The sequence below is a fragment of the Amphiura filiformis genome, chromosome 8 (genome assembly GCF_039555335.1).
Source record: "Amphiura filiformis chromosome 8, Afil_fr2py, whole genome shotgun sequence".
NCBI classification, from domain to species: Eukaryota; Metazoa; Echinodermata; class Ophiuroidea; order Amphilepidida; family Amphiuridae; genus Amphiura; species Amphiura filiformis.
The window spans coordinates 5,675,157-5,699,420 of record NC_092635.1 but is presented as its reverse complement, the minus strand read 5'-3'; the positions used below and the strand labels follow the sequence as shown (position 1 = coordinate 5,699,420).

At 35.4% G+C, this 24,264-nt stretch overlaps 2 protein-coding genes across 2 annotated transcripts in view; one reads left to right on the top strand and one right to left on the bottom strand.

Moving 5' to 3' along the window:
* LOC140158435 (E3 ubiquitin-protein ligase NEDD4-like) overlaps positions 1-24,264 on the top strand; it is a 66,116-nt gene that overhangs the window by 35,563 nt on the left and 6,289 nt on the right. Inside the window, exons 9-25 of the mRNA XM_072181525.1 lie at positions 558-727; positions 1,734-1,771; positions 1,991-2,124; positions 2,760-2,792; positions 4,063-4,194; positions 4,740-4,790; positions 6,531-6,585; positions 7,224-7,282; positions 8,098-8,163; positions 8,718-8,878; positions 9,560-9,628; positions 9,977-10,098; positions 10,588-10,658; positions 11,211-11,306; positions 12,207-12,280; positions 12,954-13,014; positions 15,247-15,306. Coding sequence (XP_072037626.1) covers positions 558-727; positions 1,734-1,771; positions 1,991-2,124; positions 2,760-2,792; positions 4,063-4,194; positions 4,740-4,790; positions 6,531-6,585; positions 7,224-7,282; positions 8,098-8,163; positions 8,718-8,878; positions 9,560-9,628; positions 9,977-10,098; positions 10,588-10,658; positions 11,211-11,306; positions 12,207-12,280; positions 12,954-13,014; positions 15,247-15,306 — 1,452 coding nt within the window. The remainder of the gene's footprint in view (positions 1-557; positions 728-1,733; positions 1,772-1,990; positions 2,125-2,759; positions 2,793-4,062; positions 4,195-4,739; positions 4,791-6,530; positions 6,586-7,223; positions 7,283-8,097; positions 8,164-8,717; positions 8,879-9,559; positions 9,629-9,976; positions 10,099-10,587; positions 10,659-11,210; positions 11,307-12,206; positions 12,281-12,953; positions 13,015-15,246; positions 15,307-24,264) is intronic.
* On the bottom strand, positions 17,354-21,930 carry LOC140158542 (uncharacterized). Its single transcript, XM_072181664.1, has one exon. It carries the CDS (start codon positions 21,900-21,902, stop codon positions 18,624-18,626), a length of 3,279 nt encoding a protein of 1,092 aa, XP_072037765.1. The 5' UTR covers positions 21,903-21,930; the 3' UTR covers positions 17,354-18,623.

Below are 24,264 nucleotides of genomic sequence, written 5' to 3'. Positions count from 1 at the left end.
TTTCCAAAATAGTTGGCAACCCCCAGGGGCGGATCCAGGAATTTTCAATAGAGGGAGCGCCGAGCAACCGCCGCTGCCGTGGCGGCTCGGCACCCACACAAAGTCAGGCGGCGCTCTGCAAAATTACATAGTCAGGCGCCGCTCTGCAAAAAATAGAGGGGGTGCCCCCCTCTAAAATCCACCCTTGACCCCTGCCTGAGACCGAGTGCCAAACTGCATTTGGTTTAACAGAATCTGTTATTGTACACATGCTCTTGCAGGCTGCATTATAATGAGTTATACTCATCAGTTTCCAGGCAAGACTACCACATCAAAAAGCAACATAAATTCCACCAAGTTTATAATAGATTAATGTTATAAAACTATAGGTTATAAAACTATAATTTCTGGTCATTTCAAGAGAATCCAATGTTGCATTTGAAAGAAGCTGGCTTTTTTTATATATATAAACCCAAACTGGTAGGTATACCAATCGTTTGATTTAGCCTGTGTGGATTGGCCCATACTGTAGAAAAACAGACTATAATAACAGGTTGTGATGGTAATTTTGATTTTAGGCTGACTGGGAAATGGTTGATGCAGCTGAGAATGCGGAGCGGGATGCAAATGGTGGTCATGATCAACCACCACCATTACCAGTAGGCTGGGAAGAGAGGACAGATGCTAATGGTAGAGTGTACTTTGTAGACCACACAACACGTAGAACACAATGGACAAGGCCTACAGGGTAAGTTTACACTGGATGGAGTGATTAGAAGTCCACCATCACCATCTCCACCTCCATTCATGTGAGCATGTATACTCTGATCAGCTCGTAATAGGCGGGATAACATCGTGTATTGATAATAGAATGGCGTACTCGCAGCAGGGGGCAATGCCTATGCTTTGCGTGTTGCTTGACTGACATGGGCTTTTGTAAATTTGCGCGTACGTTAGTTGGAACTTTATTGACTCGCACAGTAACAATACCGAATAATTCTTGTCTATTACAAGCTGACAATAGTATAGTGCTGTAGTTTTCTAAATTGAGTTCCATTCAAAATGCAATTTGATATGCAATATTTTGACCTAATTAGTGTCTGAGCCTTTAAAAAAACTATTTCAGTGGGCACAAATTATGCACCATGTTCCAAAAGGATAAATTTTCCTATGAAAATAATGTTGTAATTCACAATAAATAAAAAAATAAAAACAAAAACAAATAATAAATATTGTAGATTCTTGAAACAAAACCAATATTTTGATGTATGACCCTTTCTTGGTCTAAAGAATCTTCAGAATATTGATTGATGATTCTTTCTTCCGGTTGGACAAATCCCGATCACATAGGGTGTAACAGCCTACTTTCTTAGTCATGTATATGATCCTCTCCTGGTTGATAGGATCTCATATTCACAAAATCCAAAAGGAAGGATCGTTAACCTTTTTGACCCTGATGTTAGCCTGGGCATGAACATTTTGAGTTTGCATAGATATCAAGCTTTACTTGCGTATAATGTCACCCTCAAAGGCGGTTGTTTATGATTTGTTGTTAAGATTGGATTTCAGAACGTAGTGAAAAAAACATGTTCTATGGTTAGTTTTTCACCTTCAAACATACAAACCATCTCAAAAGTAAGGTTTTAGTAATAGGAAACTTTCTTTGCTGAAGGTCCCATGTCATTAATGCCTTGACAAGTTGCTTTTTGGTGTGTAAAAGTACCATCATCTTCCACCATGTTTCTCCAATGAAGTCGCAAGATAGGTCGTCCCCTCTTGGGCGGCATAACTGGTAGTATATAGTATAGAAAAGGTCATCCCCTTTGGGTGATCATGAGTGGAGTGCTGGTTGGTCAACATGAATACTTGTTGCTGCAAACTTGTGCCAATCTGTCTGTGAGGAAGGAGTACTATTTCTTTGTATATTTCAAGAAAAAATTCTACAATCCTATTATATATTCATGAGCATGATAACCATAATAATTTTTCCATTCATTCATTTACCTTTCAGAGCCGCCACATCACTTCCTCAACCGTCATCGTCAACACAAATCTCGCAAGCACGGACCCAATTTTTTAGCAAGAAGACATATTAGTGTAGATGATTCATTAGAAGGAAGGGGAGCTTCAGATTCGCCATCTCATGTAAGTTGCATAATTTATTGCTATGAAGTTATTTCTAGTCATTTAAGCCCAAAATTAGGCATATATACAATAACAATTGGCTGTGAATAATATCTCACATACATGTAGTTGGGCTACAAATAAGCGATATCAGGTCAAAGGTTATCACCTGATTCCCGGATTGGACCCATTCTGCTGATAAAAATTGTAACTTACACAACGGTATGTTTCAGATTTGTTTCTTTTTTCTAACCCAATTTTGTTAATATTTGTTAAGTTTACACAATTTAAAATTTCACTAATTAGAACCAGTCAAATTCCAGCCTTGTAGCTTTTGCAATTTGGAAGTTTGTGTCAACTCTTAATCTCTTTTTTATGCACCAATCAATGAACTTGCACAAAATTTGATGATTCAACATTGGTAGGGGAGATGTCTAGTCTAATACAAATGTTCCAACAATTTGGGCAGGTCATGGATGCCGGTGGCATCTCTTTCTTTCTTTATTTTTCCAGGCATTCAAAAAACCATACCAGTATCTCAGCTTTAGTTTTCATTAGTATTAGGTTTTAGTATAGAATTATTGATTGTGAAGGATTGTGCTGGCAGAACAGTGAAAAACACAAATATTTTAATATTTTTGTCCTTCTATTTGCAGTCAAGTACACAACAGCCTCCACAACCTGGACAAGTAAGTATGCCATTCTGTACAGAAATGAGGGATTGGCAGACATGCCAACTAGTACGGTTTCACCGTATTTTGTACGGTAAAACATGACAAATACGGTGGTACGGTCAACTCCCGAAAAATACGGTATTCGATAATCTTGACCAAAATAATAATAAGTCATGCCTCAAAAAGATAATCGGCTGCAGTAATAGACTACTGATCTGAATTGACATCGTTTGACCTGTTGAATTGCATGGTAACGTAGCTGTCATTTGATTGGTTGATATTTGTAAACATTGCATCAATTTGGCCTTGTCGACCAATCGGCACGCTTGTCATAAAAAGTACATTGGCATCGTAGAGGGGAGCACTATGCTGGTTCAATGCAATGAAGCACTCATGGTGTGTGTTTGTGTTTGACTTTTTGTTCGTGTGCGACACCAAAAACATAAATAATGGCATCCAAAGATGGGAAGAAACCTGGAAGAAAACAATGTTTTAAGGATGAATATGCTGTGAAATGGAGTTTTATTGTGAGGAATAGGAAAGACATTCTCTGTGCAAGATGCACAACACGTGATTTGTAGAAAAGGTACAATTTGACAAAATACAGTTTTGGGATGCAAAATACGGTGTTTTGGTCGTCTGAGTACGGAAAACTGGATTTCAAAGTTGGCATGTCTGGATTGGACTCAACCTGTGTGTGAACTTCTTGTAAAAGAACAAGCATATTAAGAGACAAGATCATAACATGAAAAAGAATAAGCTCAAGTGCAAGAAAAATTAGAATAAACAGTAAAACCCACTATATGAATAATTTAAGCAATAAACAAACAGTTTGATCAAAATCAAACCTTTTGTAAATGAGGAATCGACACATCAAAAACCTCTGTGTAAATATGGATGCACAAGTAATCAGGTATGGTGTTTTTATATAGAATATAGCAGTTAATCAATGACCGCAGTTTGGGAGTGTAGGGTCAGTCCACACTTGAATAGTAAAAACTTGACTATGCGTGTGTGAGCATGGGCGATTACCATCAAACAAGGACAAATATGTTCTCACACCTGCAATAGCAGATCCATTCTATCAATACAGTCCATTTTGCTTCCCAAGAAATTAATGTCAGTGCGTGCTCCAGTGCACGTAGTATTAACTTGAAGAACAGGTGGTAAATCTGTACATGTGCAAAGTAACTCCGACAAAGTACACTCTCTCAAAGTAGCAAAATGGACTATAGCACTAGGTTTTTCTCAAGCGGTCTTTAATTTATTGATTATTTTCCAACAGGATGCATCCCAACAACCATTTGTTCCTGCACAAGATGATCCTTTAGGTCCTTTACCACCCGGATGGCAGATGCAAAGAGCACCTAATAGCAAAATATTCTTCATAGATCATAATACTAGAAAGACAGCATGGGTAAGTGTTGACAGATTTCCTTATATGATCAATTATTTGAGACCAATCTCTTGTAGATGGAAAGAAACTCAAGTGTCATTCCAAACAATATTATGTAGGATTTGATTTATGTCCATGTCTGGCGATACATGTCATGTGTGACATGAATTTGATGTCTCATGTAAAATCACTTTCCTGTGTGGAAATATTTACATTTGTATGCTATCAAATAGATGGCATGTGTAAAAGCATTGCATACCTGGACATAGTACTAATCCTGTTAAATGATATGCCGGTTCTCTGTACTTGGCACTATTCTTGGAGCACAGACAGATCAATAAGGGCACATGGTATAGGCAGATTAAAACAGTGTCCTACACTATGGTTGTACATGATGCAGTGGGGGATCATTTATTCTGACATTAGTGAAATGTTACCTAACTTTGTTAGAATTTGTAATTAAAACTCCCAAATGGATCATCGAAACTCAAGTACACCCCATCCTGCAGTTTCAATAATAGTTGTGATAAGATAATTCATTGTGTTTGCATATTGATATCTTGCAGCAAGATCCCAGAAGGCAGAGGCAAAGGTTTGATGACCTTGGACCCTTACCAGTAAGTAGAATTATTTGACATGACATACATGAAGTAATGATGGACAGTAGCCATACTGGAATACTATAGGGCCAATCCAATCAAATGGTTCCCTGCAGCTCAGGTTTGAATTCAAAAGAACCCAAGAGGTAGATTGAAGATGTTCATGTAATTGACATATAAAGAAAGGATTAATTCCACCACCTGTGATGTTCAATGAAGACTATTCCATAAAGAAACAATGGTGTCAATGGGCTATTCCATTTAAAATCCACACTACCCCTGTGAGTATGAATTTCAAATGGAATTAACATATTAGCAGCTCCATTTGAAACTCACTCTCCATCAGGGGAAGATTCAGGTTGAATCTTTCTCAGAGGGTGTATGAAATTCAAATGGAGCTACTAATTTGTTAATTCTATTTGAAATTCATACTCCCTCTGTGAAAGATATTTCAAAATCTTCCACAGAGGTAGTGTGGATTTTAAATGGAATAGCCCAAATGCCCAATGAAACTTCTGTTCAGGCAGTGAGCAAGGAGATCGCATATTTTGATTTTGTTCCAACATCCAGCCTACTTTCATATTTGGCCACTCGTATACTACATGGTTTATTTTTTGGATAAGTTCATGAATGGGACCAAGTAAAAGATATTGGCCCATTGCATGGTTCCGCCATATGCAAGGAGAGCTTTGAACTCGCAATAGATATGAAAGGAGGTATTATGTAACACATGTTATGTGACTGGTTGAGTGAGAGCGTGGCGCAATGGTTAGGGTACTTGCCTTTAGTGCATGAGGTCCTGGGTTCGATTCCCGGCGGTGGCGATTTGCTGGGATATTGACTTGGACAAAAAAAGTCTGAAATTAATTGGCAACATCTGTAGATTAAATTCAGACTTCCGCTCCCCCCCCCCCATGGTTTATTTAGAATTGGGCAAATGAATCCTGAAAGTACTCCGCCCTTCGGAGGGGACGTTAAGCCGTCGGTCCTGTACAGAGAGCCATACCTGTACATGTATCTCGCAGCCAGTTTCAAAAGAGTAGGGTGTTAACCCCTGACTGTTCCTAACCCGTCCCGGTGTTCAAATGGACCCCAATGGAAATAAGCTTCAATAGAGGCTTTCTTGGGTTATCCAGGGTTGTCAAAACCTGAACAAATCAAATCAAATCAAGACTGGTTCAATTCATATTCATGTATGCTGCCTGATCAAGGCTCTTTTTGCAAGGCTCTTTTTGTTACTTTGCATGGTACTTTTTATTTTTTATTTGTGTGGTATTTGTTACTTTAATATAAATGAATGACTTCAGTTAGGCAAAAAAAAAAATTGTTGTGTTGCCCTTAAGTGGGAAAATGGGAAATTTGGGTAGGACGGTCGGATTTTTTTTTTTTTTTAAACCTTCAGTTTTTAAAAATCCCTTAAATATTAAATAATGCTTCTTCAATTAGGGACATTTGTCAATTTTGACTTCTGGATACCTGTTAGACATCAATTAAAGACTAGTCTTTCAATAAAATATTAATTTTAAGTGCAAAACATTGATTGTTTTGAACAAATCTGTAAAAATCATCATTAAAAAAAAAGGATTTAGAGTCGGTCGGTTGAGGGCAACACAACAATTTTTTTTTTGCCTTAAGAAGGAAAGGAATAGTCAAGTTGTAGCTTGTAGCCTCTTTATTTTCTCTTTTTTTCTGGCTTGCAAAGAAATGTTCATTATAAAATATGTCGGATTCATCCATTATGGTCTTGTTATTTTTCAGGCTGGATGGGAACAAAGAGTGCATCAAGATGGTAGAGTATTCTTTATAGATCACAGTAAGTATATAAAGGCTGTCTTCAATGAAATATATCAGTTTTATATTACACATATATTATAAATTTACTTAAATAGAAAGCTGCCACCTTGGTGTGCTTTCTATTTCTGGGAAGCATTTCTCTAACATTTACAACACATTTTTTAAGGTACCACATCGAATTTGGTCCTACAGCATTATCAGTGCTCTAATAGGTACCAATGACTCTTTCTATCGTACCCTTGTGATGTTCATTTGAATAAAAAATGAACACACTATGCAAATGTTCAAGTTATGATAGAAAGATCCATCAGTACCTGACCTAATACCGTTATAGGATCAAATTAGACGTGCCTAAGTCCTTTAACCCATCATAAGTCTAAATCCATTGTAACATAAATCCTATGGTAGATGTTTGATACTTGGATGGGTTTACGACTTGTTGAAGCATCGTAATTGTTAAGCGCACCCCTGAAATTTGGTTCAAAAATGAGCAAGTAAGTGATGCGATCATACTTTTAAAAAAAAGAAAGAAAAAAAATGCCATGATTTTAAGTTATGGACAGGTTAAACACTTTTCTTGAAGATATGCACTCAAGAATGTTGAGTGAATTGAACACAAGCATATTTGTTAACCAGCTTACCTTTGTTTATCTACAGATACCCACAGTACTCAATGGGAAGATCCTAGGTTACAAGATCAAGCATTTGCAGGACCAGTAAGTACTTCAACTAATTATAATTGTTTAGGACAACAGATTTATGACTGTGACATAAAGAATTTCATCTGATCAAGACCAGTCAAAACTTTTGTTTTTCTGGTCGTTTCATCAACCGTTGATTGACTTCATCAGCATTGTTTTGACTTATGTTATGGATAATCTACAGGCCTGATGAATGTACTCAAAGATTTATGACTGGTCTGCAAGTAAAGTAAAACTGTGAAACAGTTTATATAGAGGACAAAAATGCCATGCAGACTTCACATTTGACCAGGGCTCAAATATTAAGAGAGAAATGTATAGTTATTCTTACAGGCTTGGCTCAAACTCTTCCTGAGATCAATTATAATTCTTCTAAAAGTCTCAGCTAATCTCATCAGGAGTGTGATTGATAACTCTGCTTATGTGTTATGTGCGTCTTCCTAACGGCTCTCAGTGAAATTCTTGTAAACATCTGGAAATGTGTGTAATGTACTACACTTGTAATTTTCTATACTGAGGCTAATTTTAACTCAGTTCTTTTAAACAGAATACTCAAACATTTGATTTTGGTATGTGAATATTTAATTTAAATAAAAAAGTGAAGCTCAGGCAAACTACTTGGACACAGCAGATAGGCTGCCCCCTCTCTTTATAATATTTAATTTAGGAATAAATACATTCATGTACACCTAGGGAAGAAATAATCTTACAGTACATGAATTTACAAATGAGAACACTTAAGTGAGCAAGGAAAATGTGCAAGAATGTTTAACATAGGCAATATATTCAATAATTAGTTAATGGTGTCTCACATTTTTTATCTGTTTCAGGCTGTACCATATTCTAGGGATTACAAGAGAAAATATGACTACTTTAAATGGAGGCTTAAGAAACCAGTAAGTATTTGTTCCTTTCATATTTCTTTCCTTTTCCTTTTGCTATCATCATCATCATCGTAAGGCAAAAAAAGATTGTTTTCAGAATGGGTTGGTCGGTCAGGATTTTTTTTTTTTTTTTAATATTATTCTTTAAAGGTCATAGCCAAAACATGACTGTATGCCTTTAATTAGCTTAATGAATAGCCCAAATAGAAACTGTGTAGAAACTGAAAAAAACGTTTCAGGATGTTGAAAATGTTGAAAGAAAAAAAACTTCTGGAATTTCCAAAATTAGGGTCGCTATTTATTTGTACAATAAAACAAAACAAAAAACCCAATTTTTCCAGATTAGGTTTGGTCGGTGGAGGACAAGCAAACAATCTTTTTTTTTTTTTTGCCTAATCATCATCATTCTACTTCTTTAAACATTTGCTGATTGGCAAATGTACTACATGTATCATAGAATATGATAAGCTTAAATGTGAATTTAACAGTCGTTCAAGTAAAAAAAATGTGTCATTATCAATTTTGATTAATCATATATACTAATTGAATGTCTTGTTACTTTTCAGTCCAATATTCCAAATAGGTTTGAACTCAAAGTCAGTCGCAATAGCTTATTGGAAGACTCGTACCGTGCCTTAAGTAGTGTGAAAAATGCTGATTTGTTGAAAGCTAGGTTATGGATAGAATTCACAGGGGAAACAGGTCTTGACTATGGAGGTGTAGCTAGGTGAGTATGTATTGATGATTGATATTGATCTTTATATCAAAAGTAAATTCAATTGTGTTTCAACTGTCACACCCGTAGACAGTAGATATTTGCACACTAGCCAACAGTTCTATATAATATTCATAGTTTATTCATTCAGAGTTGTATGAACAAGAACAAGCTTCCTTTCTGGAATATAAGAAATGACCTATTACTGTCACCCAAACAAAGGAAGTATACTGCTTCTTGAGACTACACTAAGGTGATGGCCGTAAACAAAGCAATGTTTACGTTATTGTAATGACAGTTATGTAATTTGTCAAAGAGGTTAATGGTAGAGAGTCTGGCCTCCAGATACCCTGTATGTAACACTAGAACATGCAGTATTGGACTCAACAAGAATGGGCATCTTAATGTTCAAAACATGTTTGTATGGAGTATTTAGTGTGCGCTATCTCCACATCAAATTCCTCTCACACAATCCGAAAGTGTGATGGTATCGGACTCAAAGTGAGTTGCAAATTTTAGTTCCAGTATTAGATTACTTTATAAAATAACGCAAACACGCATTGACTTACATTACAATCAAAGTTAACCAGGGACATGGCTAATATAAACCTCTTTGAGGTTTGTTTTCTTCTGCTGCTTATTACATGTGTTGACTGTGATATTATAATTATATACACTTTGTTATCATTTCAGGGAATGGTTCTTTTTACTTTCACGAGAGATGTTCAATCCATATTATGGACTCTTTGAGTATTCCGCTACGTAAGTGTCTTTTGTTTTGTACGACAATAAATAGCATATTGCGATCACAATTTCTTTGAGTGCTTATAGGAAAATGAAATATTTGCAGCATGAAAACTTGGCGAATCCATGCCAGTCATGAAATTTGTGGAATTTTCCTAATTTACTATCAATCTCTTTATAAAGCACTTTGAACAATCTGTCACTATCCTCTGTTCATTGGCTTTGATTAATGTTGGTGCCTTATTAGTTTGTGCGATATAGAAATGAAATGTTTACCTAAGGCTCCTGTATGGCAATATTTTGACCTCTCTATGTTTGATACAATATTGTTAACATGTTATTTTTCTGTCCATATATTTCTTACAGAGACAACTACACATTACAGATCAATCCTGACTCAGGTATATGCAATGAAGATCACCTTTCATATTTCAAGTTCATAGGGCGTGTTGCAGGAATGGCCGTCTTTCATGGCAAATTACTAGATGGTTAGTACATTCATATCATTGTCTTATGAAAGTAACATTTTCAAGAGTATGGTGTCTGATTGCTAATTCTCTAATTGCAGAGAATTTCCACTTAAAGTTACATAGAGTTAGCTGAGTAATCAATCCATGTATATCCTTAGTGTACGCATACATGAAATTAGCCTATTGTCAATACTTCATTGAGGGATTAGACTGTTTTATTCATAAGTAGTATAATCCTTGTCTTTGATATGAGGCTAACTCTGAGTCAGCTTACACATGATGAGATTGAAGAGCTGTCAAGTAATGCAGCAATATCATATGACAACTTTCCAGAAATACGGCTGAATTCTAAAAAAGGATGGGAACCCCACATCAGAACTTATCCTTCTACCAACAACCCGCACCTTTATTAACTTCAATGTTATATATATTTTACAAAGCAAATGACAAAATACATACTGTTATCTATCAACAATGAGTAATCTAATGAAAATGTCTTTGTTGCAGCCTTTTTCATTCGTCCTTTCTACAAGATGATGATCAACAAGCCCATCACACTAGCTGACATGGAATCTGTGGTAAGTAGGCTAAACAGTACTTCATAATTGATGCTTGTGTGCACTCTTTCCTTAGTTGGGTTTTCAACAATTGTAACCAATACATTGAGTTCAAGCACCTCTCTCTGTGTCAGGTGGCGCTGTGTAGCGCTGCTGTGGTCTTCACAAGAGTACACCATCTCACTCGATATGATGCCAAGTGCGTTGCACCTTGCATTCCTTGGTTAGAAACCAGCTTCACATCATTAGTCCAAGATGTTGGTGGACGTCCTCATCCTCGTCTGCCTTACATAGCCCCTTGCAAAATCTGCTTTTCTACACCTACATGTTTCCTGACAATATGGCCAAAGTACTTCAGCTTTCTCTCCATTATGCCACTTCTGATGGTTAGACTATCTTGTCGAGGATCCAGGAATTTGTTCAAGCACCAACCTTTTATTATTTGAAAACAAATGTTGAAAATGTCTCAAGACTTTCATGTGGCTTTTGCACAGTTGTGAAAGACAGAAAAATTGTAAATGTTGATAGGAATCGTGTACATCCCTAATGAATTTGTTTTCTCTTTTTCTCCAGGATTCTGAATACTTTAATTCATTAAACTGGATCAAGGAGAATGACCCAGCTGACCTAGACCTCACATTTGCTGTAGATGAAGAAAGCTTTGGTCAGGTAAGTGTATGGCTCTGCAAGAAACACTGTTTCATTCAAGTCCTGACTATCCTTGTTATCATCAACCAATCTCAGTGTACTTAACAATGACCCTGGAACATCCCTTTGTAAAAATGTTTTCCAAAGCTGGTTATTAATTATTATAATATTTATTATTATCAATTTATTACTTAGTCCATGTTGCAAAAATTGATGTAATGCCATTTTACAATAGCTGTTACTTAATACTATGGGTTTGGGGTATTCAATTATGACAGAAAATGGTCTTTCTCATTTAATCTTTTGCAGTGCTAGTTACTAGTGCTACTTGTGTTTACCTTGTAAAAGGGATGTTTTTTGCTCCCGAAACATTGGTTGTTTTGTCTTTTTAAACCTAAATTTTGGATGTTGTTGTACATATTAAACAGTTTTTAACAGAAATTTCATAGCAACTTAAAATGCATTATAAGTGACAAAGCACTTGGATAAGTCTGTCCAAAATATGGTATACCACAAAGCCTCAAGTTTTCAAGGACTATCAAGTTTTGACTTTGAATCCCTATAGCAAAACTAATGTGCCACTTCAAGGAATGAAATGGAATCATGACAAAAAAATATTCTTCTGTTCATAATTGTGTAACATTTACTGTGTATTTATCAGTATGCAAATAAATCTGGTCACCGCCAAAATTTTTGGTCATCCTTATATATATTTAAAATTTTAATTTTTTAAAGTTAAATATTATTAGAACTTTGCATATTAAAAACACATTTAAAAAAAATCAACCATGAATGAACCTGCAGTTAAATTGCTGCTCATCCGCCAGCAAATCTGGGCTTCAGGATGCCCGGATGACCACTTAATTTGCACACTGGTATTTATGTTAACCAAGGGAATTTTATAAACTGTTCACCCCACAGACAAAGACAACAGAACTCAAACCTGGTGGTAGCAATATTCCTGTAACTAATGCAAATAAGGCAGAATATATTCAGTAAGTATCATACATATTGATTAAAGAGTTTAACTTCAACACTACACTATTTTTCGCTCACCTAGAACGTTTTCACTAGTTCGACTAGCGTCTTCAGCAGATGGTGATGCTGTGATGGTATATTGTCTACGATTGGGATAACCTTCACTGATGACATCATATGATTGACAGAATGACGTCATAGGATGTTACGATGTAGCGGTGCCCCGGGCATCAGTAGGTTGTCCCAAATTGGGTCTATTTCGAGTCCTTTGTCACGATTTGTCATGATACATATTACATATTTTGCATTTGTAAAGGGCCACTTCATGATATCCACCTTAAACAGCAGCCAGTTCAGATATTTACAGTGTTAGACAAATGTTGTTAAAATATTTGTGATACTTTCATAATTACAAAAATGGTTTTAAAATGACAAAAAGAAAAAATGAGATAATATTTTCCTGTTTAAATGCTACATGAGGTGGGTGGCTCAAATAAGCAATGCAGGGTTAAATCAAAGGGAAAATGTTGAAACATTTTAAAGTATTGGATATAAATTATGACCTGCTTTGCGTATATCGCCTTTGATGAAAACGCTTCTTATCCTCTACAATTCTCTATTTGCACTTGTCTGAAAATATTAGTCGTATATTAAGAAACAATTGTCATTTATTTGTTTTAATTTTTTCAGCATTGTAATACAATGGCGGTTTGTGAATAGAATAAAGAGACAAATGGAGGCTTTCATGGAGGTAAGTCCATTTCATAATTAACAACAGGTCCATATATATGCATTATCTAACGGCGCATGTGATTGGTTGAGAGCTAGGCATAGACAATGTTAATGCCCGCATAATAATCGGATTTTAGCAAATGACAAAAGATTGTCTTCAAGTAAGTGGATACCATTTTGAGGCAGCAAGGTCAAGCATGCATCTATTCAGCATTTTTCCTAGTACCGTACTGACGCGAGTATAGTCCCACCTTCGAGTAAAGTCCCACCCCAAATTTTCGAATTAAAAAAAAAAAAAAAATTTTTTTTTTTTTTTTTAAGTTATTTTTTTTTCGGCTTTGGAGTGTCCCAGGACCTAGACCTAAATGCTAGGATCATTCATGGTTGACCTAAAAAAAAAAATTTAAGATGTTTTGTATTTTTAATATGAAAATTGATACTTTGTATTCATGTCATACTCTATTGATGATTTCAAAATGCATTCAAATTCAATGCATTTTGAAATCATTAATAGACTATACTCGCGTCAGTACGGTACCAATCATCAGCCACTTCTCAGTTTTCTCAGTTAGGCTGTCACTGGTTAATTCATGAAGTCTTGCCACTCCAAGTGTCAGTCACAGATCCAGATTCTTTAGGTCTTTGTTGATCATGGAGATCCAAATAGTTGTCATCTTTTCTTTTGGATTTTGATGTGTCTTTGTACTACATAGGGCTTGACGTGCTGGTGTAAATATTCATTGACCTGATAGTCAGTTATAGTAAAAATAATCTACCTGTCTATTTTCTCTTTACTAAATCCAGCATAATTGAAATTTTAGACACAAACTAAAAGTGCCCCCCCCCCCCATAAAAATCCCACCAGCAAATAAGGGCACATACCCTAAATTCTTGTTGGGATTTTTAGAGGAGGGAACTCTCTATTTGTACATGACATTTACCCCAAGACAAATGAACCCAGGTGCCCCATTAGGCGAACATTTACGGTACCTCTTTGTTCATTGTATACATGTAGTAAGGTTAAGGCTACATGCTCTTTTTGGTTGAAATTTTTGGCGGGAAATAATCCCGCCAAAACATTAAAGTAATCTTTTCCCACAACTAAATATCATAGGCAGGAAATTAATGATGTATCTGGTAGCTTAGATCATAACTTTCATTGTACTTAGTTGCAATTATCCCAGAAAATTCTTGATTTGTTTTTACAGAGTCTTGAATTGTCGATGTTTTTGATCAAAAAACATCACTCGGTGTATTTTGAAACTCGAGGCATTAACTCTTCTCAAATTGGCCCCAAATCATAATTTATTATATGCACGTGTAGCAAACACCAATGGGAATAATTGGACGTTGTTTATGGAGCCTAAATTTGGTTTGATTTTATTTCACAATAATTCTAAGGTGAGAATTTTGACCTGACATTTCCTTTTTGGATTTCAAATTTAAATTCATTGATATGTGATATTTTGAATAAATAAAGAGTACGCTTACCTTTCTGCAACACTTCCCGGTATCATTAAGCATCTGCTGATAACCAACATTTTAGCTGAAAACAGTCCTTCCTATCATTTTTGAACAAAATATGGTTCAAAAGTGCGTACACTACGCGTATAAACTAGCACAGCGAGATAATGAACAGAGCTATTTACGGTGGGGTATCTATTGTAAGCTATTAGGGTAGGCCTATAGTATATCTTCCCGCAAGTGACAAGATGTGTCAAGCAGGGCGGTATATTCAAACGCTATTGTCTGGATCATTGAGTATCGATTATGACGTACACATTCAGCACGGATGTGTGTGGTCCTCCCCAGGTTTTGACATAAATTACAAATGACGTCGTGAATGACCCAGCGTTTTCATTTTATTATTACTAAATTAATCGTTGTTTATCACAAGTGCTAAGAGTTGTACCAGTTTAATTCATCAAAATTAATTTGTATGAAATGAAAAACAAACAGACAAGTAGAGTCATATGTCTTTCTATGACCGTATTCCTACCAAACTCTGATTTTCAATACACTAGAAACGTGTTGATATCTATATCTTTGAAAATCGCCGAATGTTAACTACAGTTACTGTGGCACAGTATAGGCATCTTTAGCATTCATAGTGCAATTGTCAGTGGTTCGAACCCGTGAAAATTTTAGTATTTTTATTCTTTTTACTAATGCGCTGTGCCGTTTTTCAAACACGCCCCTGAATGAAACTCATGGGCAAGTACCCTTAATATATGTTTTGTTTTCTCACCAGGGTCTGACAGAGCTAGTACCATTAGATATGTTGAAGATTTTTGATGAGAACGAAGTTGAGGTAATTGATCATTTTACTTAGCATGAATATGCACACACTTTATATAAACGCCTACCAAAAAGTAGTTAACCCCATTTATTACGATATAAAACTCACAATCTATGCATCAAATTAAAAAACTGAAATAGTCATTTATCTGGATAGCTCAAGAGTTTGTAGCCATGGTGACTCCTTGAATGAAAAAGATGTGCTTTCAAAAGTTGCAGTAAAAAGCTACTTAAGTCAGTGGAACATTATATTCTCTACATGACTGGTCAAAGATGACCTGTGGTGACCATTGACGACCAGGCACTCAAGCAACAAAAGCAACATTTTCAATTGGTTTTAGGTGCAACTTTTGAATGGGGGTCTTTTTCATTCAAAGGGTCACAATGGCAACAAATTCATTAAGACAAATGAGGCATCAAAATTTGCAAAACAAAACTGGGTTTCCTTTTGCTATTTCAATTTGAAATTTTTATGTATAGATTTTTAGGTATTATCTAATAATAAAGGGTGTAATTACTTTCTGGTAGATATTTATATACCTTACACATCTCTATGTGTAAGCTTTAGCAACCATGGACGTCATCCCCCCTGATTTGACTACCCAACCATGGACACACACATTTGATTTTCATTTGCCGGACTGTGGATGTGGCTATAATGGATTCTTATGCTGGTTTCATACTTTCCTGCCACTCTGACGACGATTTTGCATCACTGCGCAGTCACACCAGAAATGTTAGCGGTGACCAGCAACAAGCAGCTCTATTGATCACTCCACCGCTTTGCCCAAAGCGGCAAATCGCCAGGAGTTGAATTCAAGTCAACTCGGGAGCAGTGCCGCTCTGATGTATGAGAGCAGGATACGATATTTGTCCAATGAGCAGAGAGCGGTGCTGAGTGGCTACATTGGCTTTCAGAATCATATTGTGGTGTACATGATGAAGCATCACAGCAGAAAGTATGAAACCAGCATTATGTTGTTTAAGATCAAGAAGCACTATCTAGGAATAGTGGACGTTCAAGGTTCCTGTGCATCCACTGTCTCTGTGCGTCCATTGTTACACAGATTTATCATGCATATGTCCTTGTTTGCTAATGCTTAAACACCCCACCCCACCTGACACACACCCACAACCACAAACATATATGATTCACACAGAAATTTCATTTCAATGACTTTTTGCAAGTATAATATCAATTCAAACAATTAAGTTGAATTTCTTTTGAACTATGAGAACACACCTTGTGCAGCACTTATTATTTAATTGGCTTGAGACAGGGGACAATACATGGTCTCCCATTTTAAAGGTTGGGGGAATTAATTGAGATGTATATGTGAACCTTAGATTTTAAGTCCCATGCTTGATCCTTGTGAGCATGCTTGAATTTGGCTGATGCAAGAAGGTTGTTCAAACCTACGCCCTTTGAACCTAAACTTTTCAGCACGTATGTGCAAGCTTCCTTTTGTATATGCTCATGCTAAGTTTGCTAACACACCCTTATCATCAATCCCCATGGGCTAAGGTCCTACCTTCTGCCATGTTATGTGAACCATAGACATGACCCACGAAGTGGCAAAGTTTAGCACAGCAAAGCGCAGTCTTGACACCTTTCTCGTAAATAAACCCTTTTGTAAAATGTGTTGCAGATAATTCACATACCCCTTCCTTCCTTCTTTCCTTTCTTTGTTGTATCCTTCTTTCCTTTCTTCCTTCTCTTTTTGCCTTCATTCCCTTCCTTCCTTTTCCCCCTTTCATCCTCCCCATTCTTTCTTCCTTCACTTCTTTTGTTGTCTTTCTTTTCTTTCTTTCTCTTTGTGGATAGTGTATATGCAATAGTTGAATCCCTTTCAATCATTATTAAGATTTATGCAAACAAGAAGACAATGAAGAAAAAAGAGAATGAAAAGATTCAAACAAAGAGACAAAAAGGGGAAAAACAACATTTTTCTTGTGAATATTATTTATTCCTTTTTAACTGAGGGGTAGACAATTTTTGAGACAAAATTGTTTTCCCAAGAAGTACCTCATACCAGAGTATTAGTTCAAACTGATTATACACAAAGACATGAACTAATTAAAATCAAACATAAATGTTTATAATAAATTATGATGGTACCAAAAGAACATGTTTTAAAGGTAACACATTAATACAGTTGGGCAATTGAGCCAGAAATGTTTCTGATCTTTAGATTGAACATTGATGCTTGGTTGATTCTTATTATTTATGAAATATCAATTGATTGATATTTTAATTGTGAGCAATTTATTTTATGTATGTATAATATATTGACATATAAAATTGTACCATTAATTCTGATTAATTAGTTATTAATTCATTAATAACAAGCATTGATGTATCATTGGCCATGGATCACAAGAATTAACAAATTTAGCTCTGGTGCCCTTACTTTTACCTATACTGTTATACACTAAAATCTCATACCATAGGTTTGAAATTGAACACAATTATTCATGACAACTTAAAAACCTATGTTAGATTAATGGCGTGGCAACACAGGGACAAGTTGCAAGGTAAAATCTACTCAAGTAAAAGCAACTTAAAATTTGCTGTGAGACCTGTTAAGACCAAAATTCATCTTTGATATCAAGCAGATATTGAAATGCATTTTCAATGCATTTACAATTAAATTCCATCTAAACCACCTTACTTGGGATCAGGTACACTGTATATTTAATCATTTATGTGTGTGAATGCCCAATTTTGACTTTAAATTCTTTATTTTAAATATGTGCCCCTCCCCAAGTGATTTGACTTTTAAGAAGTACCTGGGGCACTAATTAGGTCAAAATATTGAACTACAAGTCCCATGTTCAATTTTAATCCCACCCCTATTTGCAGAAAAGGTCAAACATTTGAACCGGGCGTTTCTATTTATTTTATGTTCATTATCAAAGATGAATTTTGGTCTTAACAGGTTTCAAATTAGATTATTACAGCAAATTTTTAGTTGATTTTATCTTGAGCAACTTTGTCCCTGTGTTACCATGCCACTGATTTGCAGAATTCCACTCCCAAATTTAGGCTAAAAGCAAATATGTGATGCGATCAAGCAAAATCAGTCGGAACTCGGAAATATTGATTTTGAGATATAGCCGAACAAAGGAACTATTTCCTTTTGTTTCTTCTTGTTTTGGAAACTCTTTAATTACTCATATCTTTGGAAATGGTTGTTCAATTTCATTGGGGTTTTCTGCAAAATCCAGCTTTGTAAATGCTTTTTACTATCCTATAAGAAACTGAAAATTTACTTCCGAGTTCCGACTGATTTTGCTTGATCGCATCACATATGAAATAGATGAAGTGGACTACATCATTGTCTCCATTTCATTGTAACAATTAATTGGTTGCAACCGATCTACAAAATGATTTGATACACGATCTACAGTAGCATACAGAAATGGATTAAGTACAGAATTAATTGGTAAAGCAAACGCTGTGATCCATGGAAACAATTCAGGGGGGAGTTCTTTACCTCCAGTCTGTGCTATAATACCCAATATGATTATGGGAAGCCAACATAGGAGGTCAGTTGATGTGACAACGCCCATTTTAATGGCCATTTTCAAATCAGTTTTGAGCAAGGAGAATCCTGATTTACAAATATAAACAAATAGGAGTATGTAACATATTGCAATCAACAAACACAACAGAAAGTTAAGCCCAAGGAAAAGTGAGATTGAGAAATAGTTTTCTACTTTTGAGCCAATTTCTGTAAATTTTTGTAACTGAAGATGGTCATCTGGCTGATGGTAATATGATGTTTTTGTAAAGTTGTATAATATTGTAATGTTTTCATAGTTTTCCTCATATATTTTGTTTTTTGCTAATGGTAACCCAATACACACATCAGAAAATTGATACAATTTATCATCTTGTAAGAAAATAGTTACAATGCTTAAAGTAAAAGCAATAACCCATGCCAATGTTGTCATCAATACTTGTGTCCATTTGCCAAATAGCTTGCGTGTGATAAAGATTTTTCGAAATGCCCAAAGTCTATCTACAGCTATAAGGGTTAGAAAGAGAAGGGATGCTTCACTTGATAAGACTGATAGAAATCCTGCAAATTTGCAAAGTGCACTGTTTCTCCAATGTATAGCAAATGAAGGAAAATACTCACTATAGTATTGATCAACAGATGCAATAACTAACAAATACACACCCATAAGTAAGTCTGCCAGAGCTAAATTGGTAATAAAAACTACTTGTTTTACTTGCTTTTCATCTGCTGATTTAGACTTCATTTTTTCACATCCCCAAATGAACACCATAATGTTGGCAAACAAAGCACAAAAGCCGAAAATCCATGTGCAAAATTTAACTGCCGTAGATGGGAGGAGCTGCTTGCATGTTAAGTAAGGAGATTTCTCATTTTGTGGAACACATTGAGACTGGCTCATCATTTCAAGAAAACAACATGTGGCTGGGTTGTCAACACTGATGTAACTATTGTTTTGCAGAGCCAATCCCACAAAAGAGTTTTTTGTTATTTTTGTTAGATTATTATTGGCAAGGTTTAGAAATTTCAAGTTGGTTAAACCAGACAGTGCTTTATTGTGAATATGTTCCAATTCATTATTATCAAGGTCCACAGCTATCAAATCTGTCAAATTTGCAAACTGATATGGATAAAGTTTGATAATTTTGTTTGAATAGAGAGATAATATCTGTAAAGGCATTCCATTAAATTGGTGGAAAATGTCTTTTGGTAATTCAGTCAACATGTTTTCATAGAGATTAAGTGCCTTTAGGCTTTTAAGGTCTTTAAATAGAGCTGAAGGCAATGATTCAATTTCATTGGTATACAGATCTAATATCCATAACTTGGTCAACCCACTGAAAAGGTCACTTTGTATCACATTGAGTTTGTTTTTATACAGCGGAAGCATTCGTAATTGATGAAGATCTCTGAATACACCTGATGGTAATGATTCAATGTTATTTTCATTCAGACCTAATATCACTAGTTTTGTCAACCCACTGAAAAGGTCCATTTGAATCACCTTGAGTTTGTTGCCATACAGCAAAAGCTCTCGCAATTGATGCAGATCTGTGAATACACCCGACTGTAATGATTCAATACTATTGTTAGCCAATTGTAATATCTCTAGCTTTGTCAAACTATTGAAAAGGTCACTTTGTATCACATTGAGTTTGTTATCATACAGGTGAAGCTCTCGCAATTTATGAAGATCTCTGAATACACCTGACGGCAATGATTCAATACTATTGTTACCCAAAAATAAAATCTCTAACTTTGTCAACCCATTGAAAAGGTCACTTTGAATCACCTTAAGTTTGTTCTGATCCAACCACAGCTGTTTTAATTGATGACAATCTCTGAATATACCTGAGTGTAGTGAGGCGATACTGTTCTTAACTAGAGCTAACACCTCTAATTTCATTAAGTTATAAAAAATGTTTATTTGTAATTTCTCCACAGTATTATACATTATGTAAAGATGTTTTAAAGAATAAAGATGACTGAATAAATCACTTGGAATGAGAGATAAATTATTGTAGGATAGATCTAGTAATATCAAAGTAGATTTGTCATACAGTATTGTTTGGTTTAGAAAAGAGAGGTTGTTTTTACCCAAGGATAAATGGGTTAAATTCTTTGGCAGATTTGTAGGAAAGCTTGAGAAGATATTATATGCAATATCCAACAACAAAAGTTCATTTGGAAGGTTTGTCAATTGAGATAAATGGCAACCAGGTAAAGACAAGACTTTTAACCCTTGCATCTGTGAAAATATATCTGGTTCTACTTCCTTAATAGTATTTACACCTAAATACAGTACCTGTACATTGACTAAACCATCTAACCAACTATGTGAAATATAATTTAGCTCATTTCCATTTAACAGTAACCGTTTTAATTTGTACAAATGTGAAAATGAACCAGCTTCTATACTTGAGATTTGGTTGAAAGATAAGTCCACTGTATGAATGTTTTCTAAACCTTCAAACATATCAGGTCTGATTGTAGTCATCTCATTCCGACTCAATAATAACATGATAACATCCGATAGATTGAGGAAGCATTGAGGTTCAATGTGAGTGAGTTGCCTGTCAGAGAGGTCCATTGCAGTTGAATTTGTGAGAATCAAAGCAGGTGATCCATCTACTAAAAGAATCTTCTTGCTGACATTCTCATATGGACAGTCAACAAAAAACATCTGTAAGCGCAGGGTACAGAAGCAGCCATTAGAACATTCTGGGAATTCAGCTAAAAGTATATTGTCTGGAAGGTCAAGGTCAAATCCAGGTAGCTCATCTGGTTTGAAGTATGGATCACCTTCTAATGTTATCTTGAGAGATGGATTTAACATTTGTAATCTGACATAGGGGATTTCATAATATGGTATTTGATAAATCTCATCAATGATACGAAAATTTTTACACTGGTGGAACTTGATGCTTTCAAATGCACGAAGGTCTCCTGTACCAAACCATTTGACATATTCAGAGTTGTTTGTTGATGCAATCATACTGCTCTTCTGTATTTCCAAAATAGATGACACTCTTATGTTGATAAGAATTGTGCTACAGTTTAGAACTAATGTGCATGGTTCTGCCATTGTAGATCCAATCCAGCCAAAAGATCGATTCAAGCATTCAGCTCCAGATTCTTGAAGGGTAAAGTAGTCAAAAAAGGAACAAGAGGACAACCAAAGAACATTCACGGTAATTCCATGGTTATTAGAAGATGACACCACAGTGTCACAAGTTTTGTTCCTATATGTCTGAATTGTAAGCGTATCATTCTGGGAAAGAATGAAATGTTGATTTTGACATCTTACAGTGTCAGTTTCAGTCACTTCAGATGATGCTAAATCAAAACAGATCATCACAAGTGAAAACAGGAAAAAGTACAAATAACATCTGTGCGCCATCTTGAAAAATTTCAGAATCACAAAGAAGATTAATTTGGATGGGATTCAGGAGTTTGACGTCAATGAAATTATTTTCTTACCACTACAAGCTTATTACTCTGTTCCAGTGCTATCTTTAATGACCCTCTGGTGCTTTTTCTTAAACTATATTCCGATCTTAAGATGGGTGTTTTCTCCAATACAGTTGTATGTTGGACAAGTTAATTTCCATGCATTAAACACATCTTGTAAACACTTCAGATATTCTGCAAATCTTTAAAATGATGCTGCTGCACTGTAATCTACTTACAATGGCTGCTAGTCTGTTGAATTAGGTACTTGAAGTTTTGGATGAAAATGCACAATCTCTTTCTAGTTAATTGATGATGTCAATTGATTTTGTTTTCTCAAAACATTAGACTGAATTTCATGATAACAGTTCCACCATATTCACTGTTCAAAATTACTACTTCCTCCTCAAATTTGGTGGAGTATAGTAATATATAACAGTCATGTCTTCTTAGTCTTGCCAGCCTTTCATCGCCAAATCGTATGTTCTATTATCTTCTTAGTACTGACCCGATGCAGTTATCACTTCTGCATGCATGCTTGATACACTTTTTGTAATACCAGTTTATAAATGATGCTAAAAAAGTCAGTTTCATGCATGCAGTTCCTTCATCCAGTGAAATAAAGACTATTCTGTAAAATTGCATGCCTGTAGCTTCAATTATACTCATTAGTAATAGTGGAAAATCCCAATAGCTGGACTTTTTGCAAGGTTCACTAATCACATATAATAGTGAATGGCAAAGCTGTGATTTCAAGGGGAATTCCAATACACGTTTTCACTTCTTTATAGTGGCCAATGTTTTATATTGTAGGCACTTGTGTCTCTATTGTCCGTGGCCAAATTTATTCATTCCCTTATTTTGCACAATAATCTGTTGGAACTTTTGTATTATATTGTACTTTTTCAAAACATCCAATGGGACAAATGATCATAATTTAAGGCTTGAGAACTCCCTTAACCTTAATGTGAGAGAGTTACTTAGGTTAAAAGGTTTGTGTGTAAATCACACACATCACCATTTACCTTGGTTAGGCACCCATACATAAGTAACACATGCTTTTGTTGTGCCTGTTTTTGCTTCAATAATCACAATAAAATAGTGGAATTATAGTATTCTGTATAGCTCATGCATATCAGTCCTGGGCAACTACAAGTTCAACTTGCAAGGTCCAATACCCACGGACAATGATAAAAAGGCAAATGGGTAATTTCGTGGGGAATTTGCACTTTTGGTAACTGTTTGGCAAGTGTTTGCACCTAATAGTGTATTTTTTGCTTTGTTTTTGGTTTTTTGGTTGGTTTCTTTTTTGTTTTTGTTTTTTTCAATATATCAACATACATTCATACACAAAGTAGGAGTTTTTTTTTTAAATTTGTATAAAACAAAAAGATTTAAGCAGGTGAAACAGAATATCAAATTACAAATATTTTCAAACATGGAGTCTTTTCAGAAGCCAATGGAGACACATTAAAAGAAATAAATGGCTACTTGCTAAAAAGAGGTTCAATTATTGTATTGTCTGTCATCATTCCATCATAGATCTACAGCTCTGGTTTCATCTTTTCTATTTATCATCCCCATTTAAAAAAGGTAGCCAGTAAATGCTTAAGACCAGTAATGCGGTGATCAAATATACACAAATGTAAACCCAAATTGTTTCCCTTTTTCATGTTTTTGGTGCCAACAATTTCTTGTTTAAATATATTGTTTGCAACTTTGGCTGCCTCCAATATTTCCAATCAACATGCCACAAGTTGCTCCCTCCTCTCGTTGTGCCAAAAATATTGGGATCCCAATTATAAAATTTGGTGATTTTGGTCTATCTAGGTATGGTGAGCATTTGAGCATTTGAATGTTTCTGTACTGTTCTCAATCCTTATAGAGCATATTATTGAAAATGTATCAAATTTGTGCCAAAGATCACTTCATGCCACCCCCCTTTTTTTTTTGATATGCTGAAAATTGCTTCCTTCCATTTTGGCAAGCCAGAGGGG

Bases quoted from the DNA above. Each gene is read 5' to 3' on its own strand.
- LOC140158542 (XM_072181664.1), bottom strand. From the start codon at position 21,902: ATGGCAGAACCATGCACATTAGTTCTAAACTGTAGCACAATTCTTATC.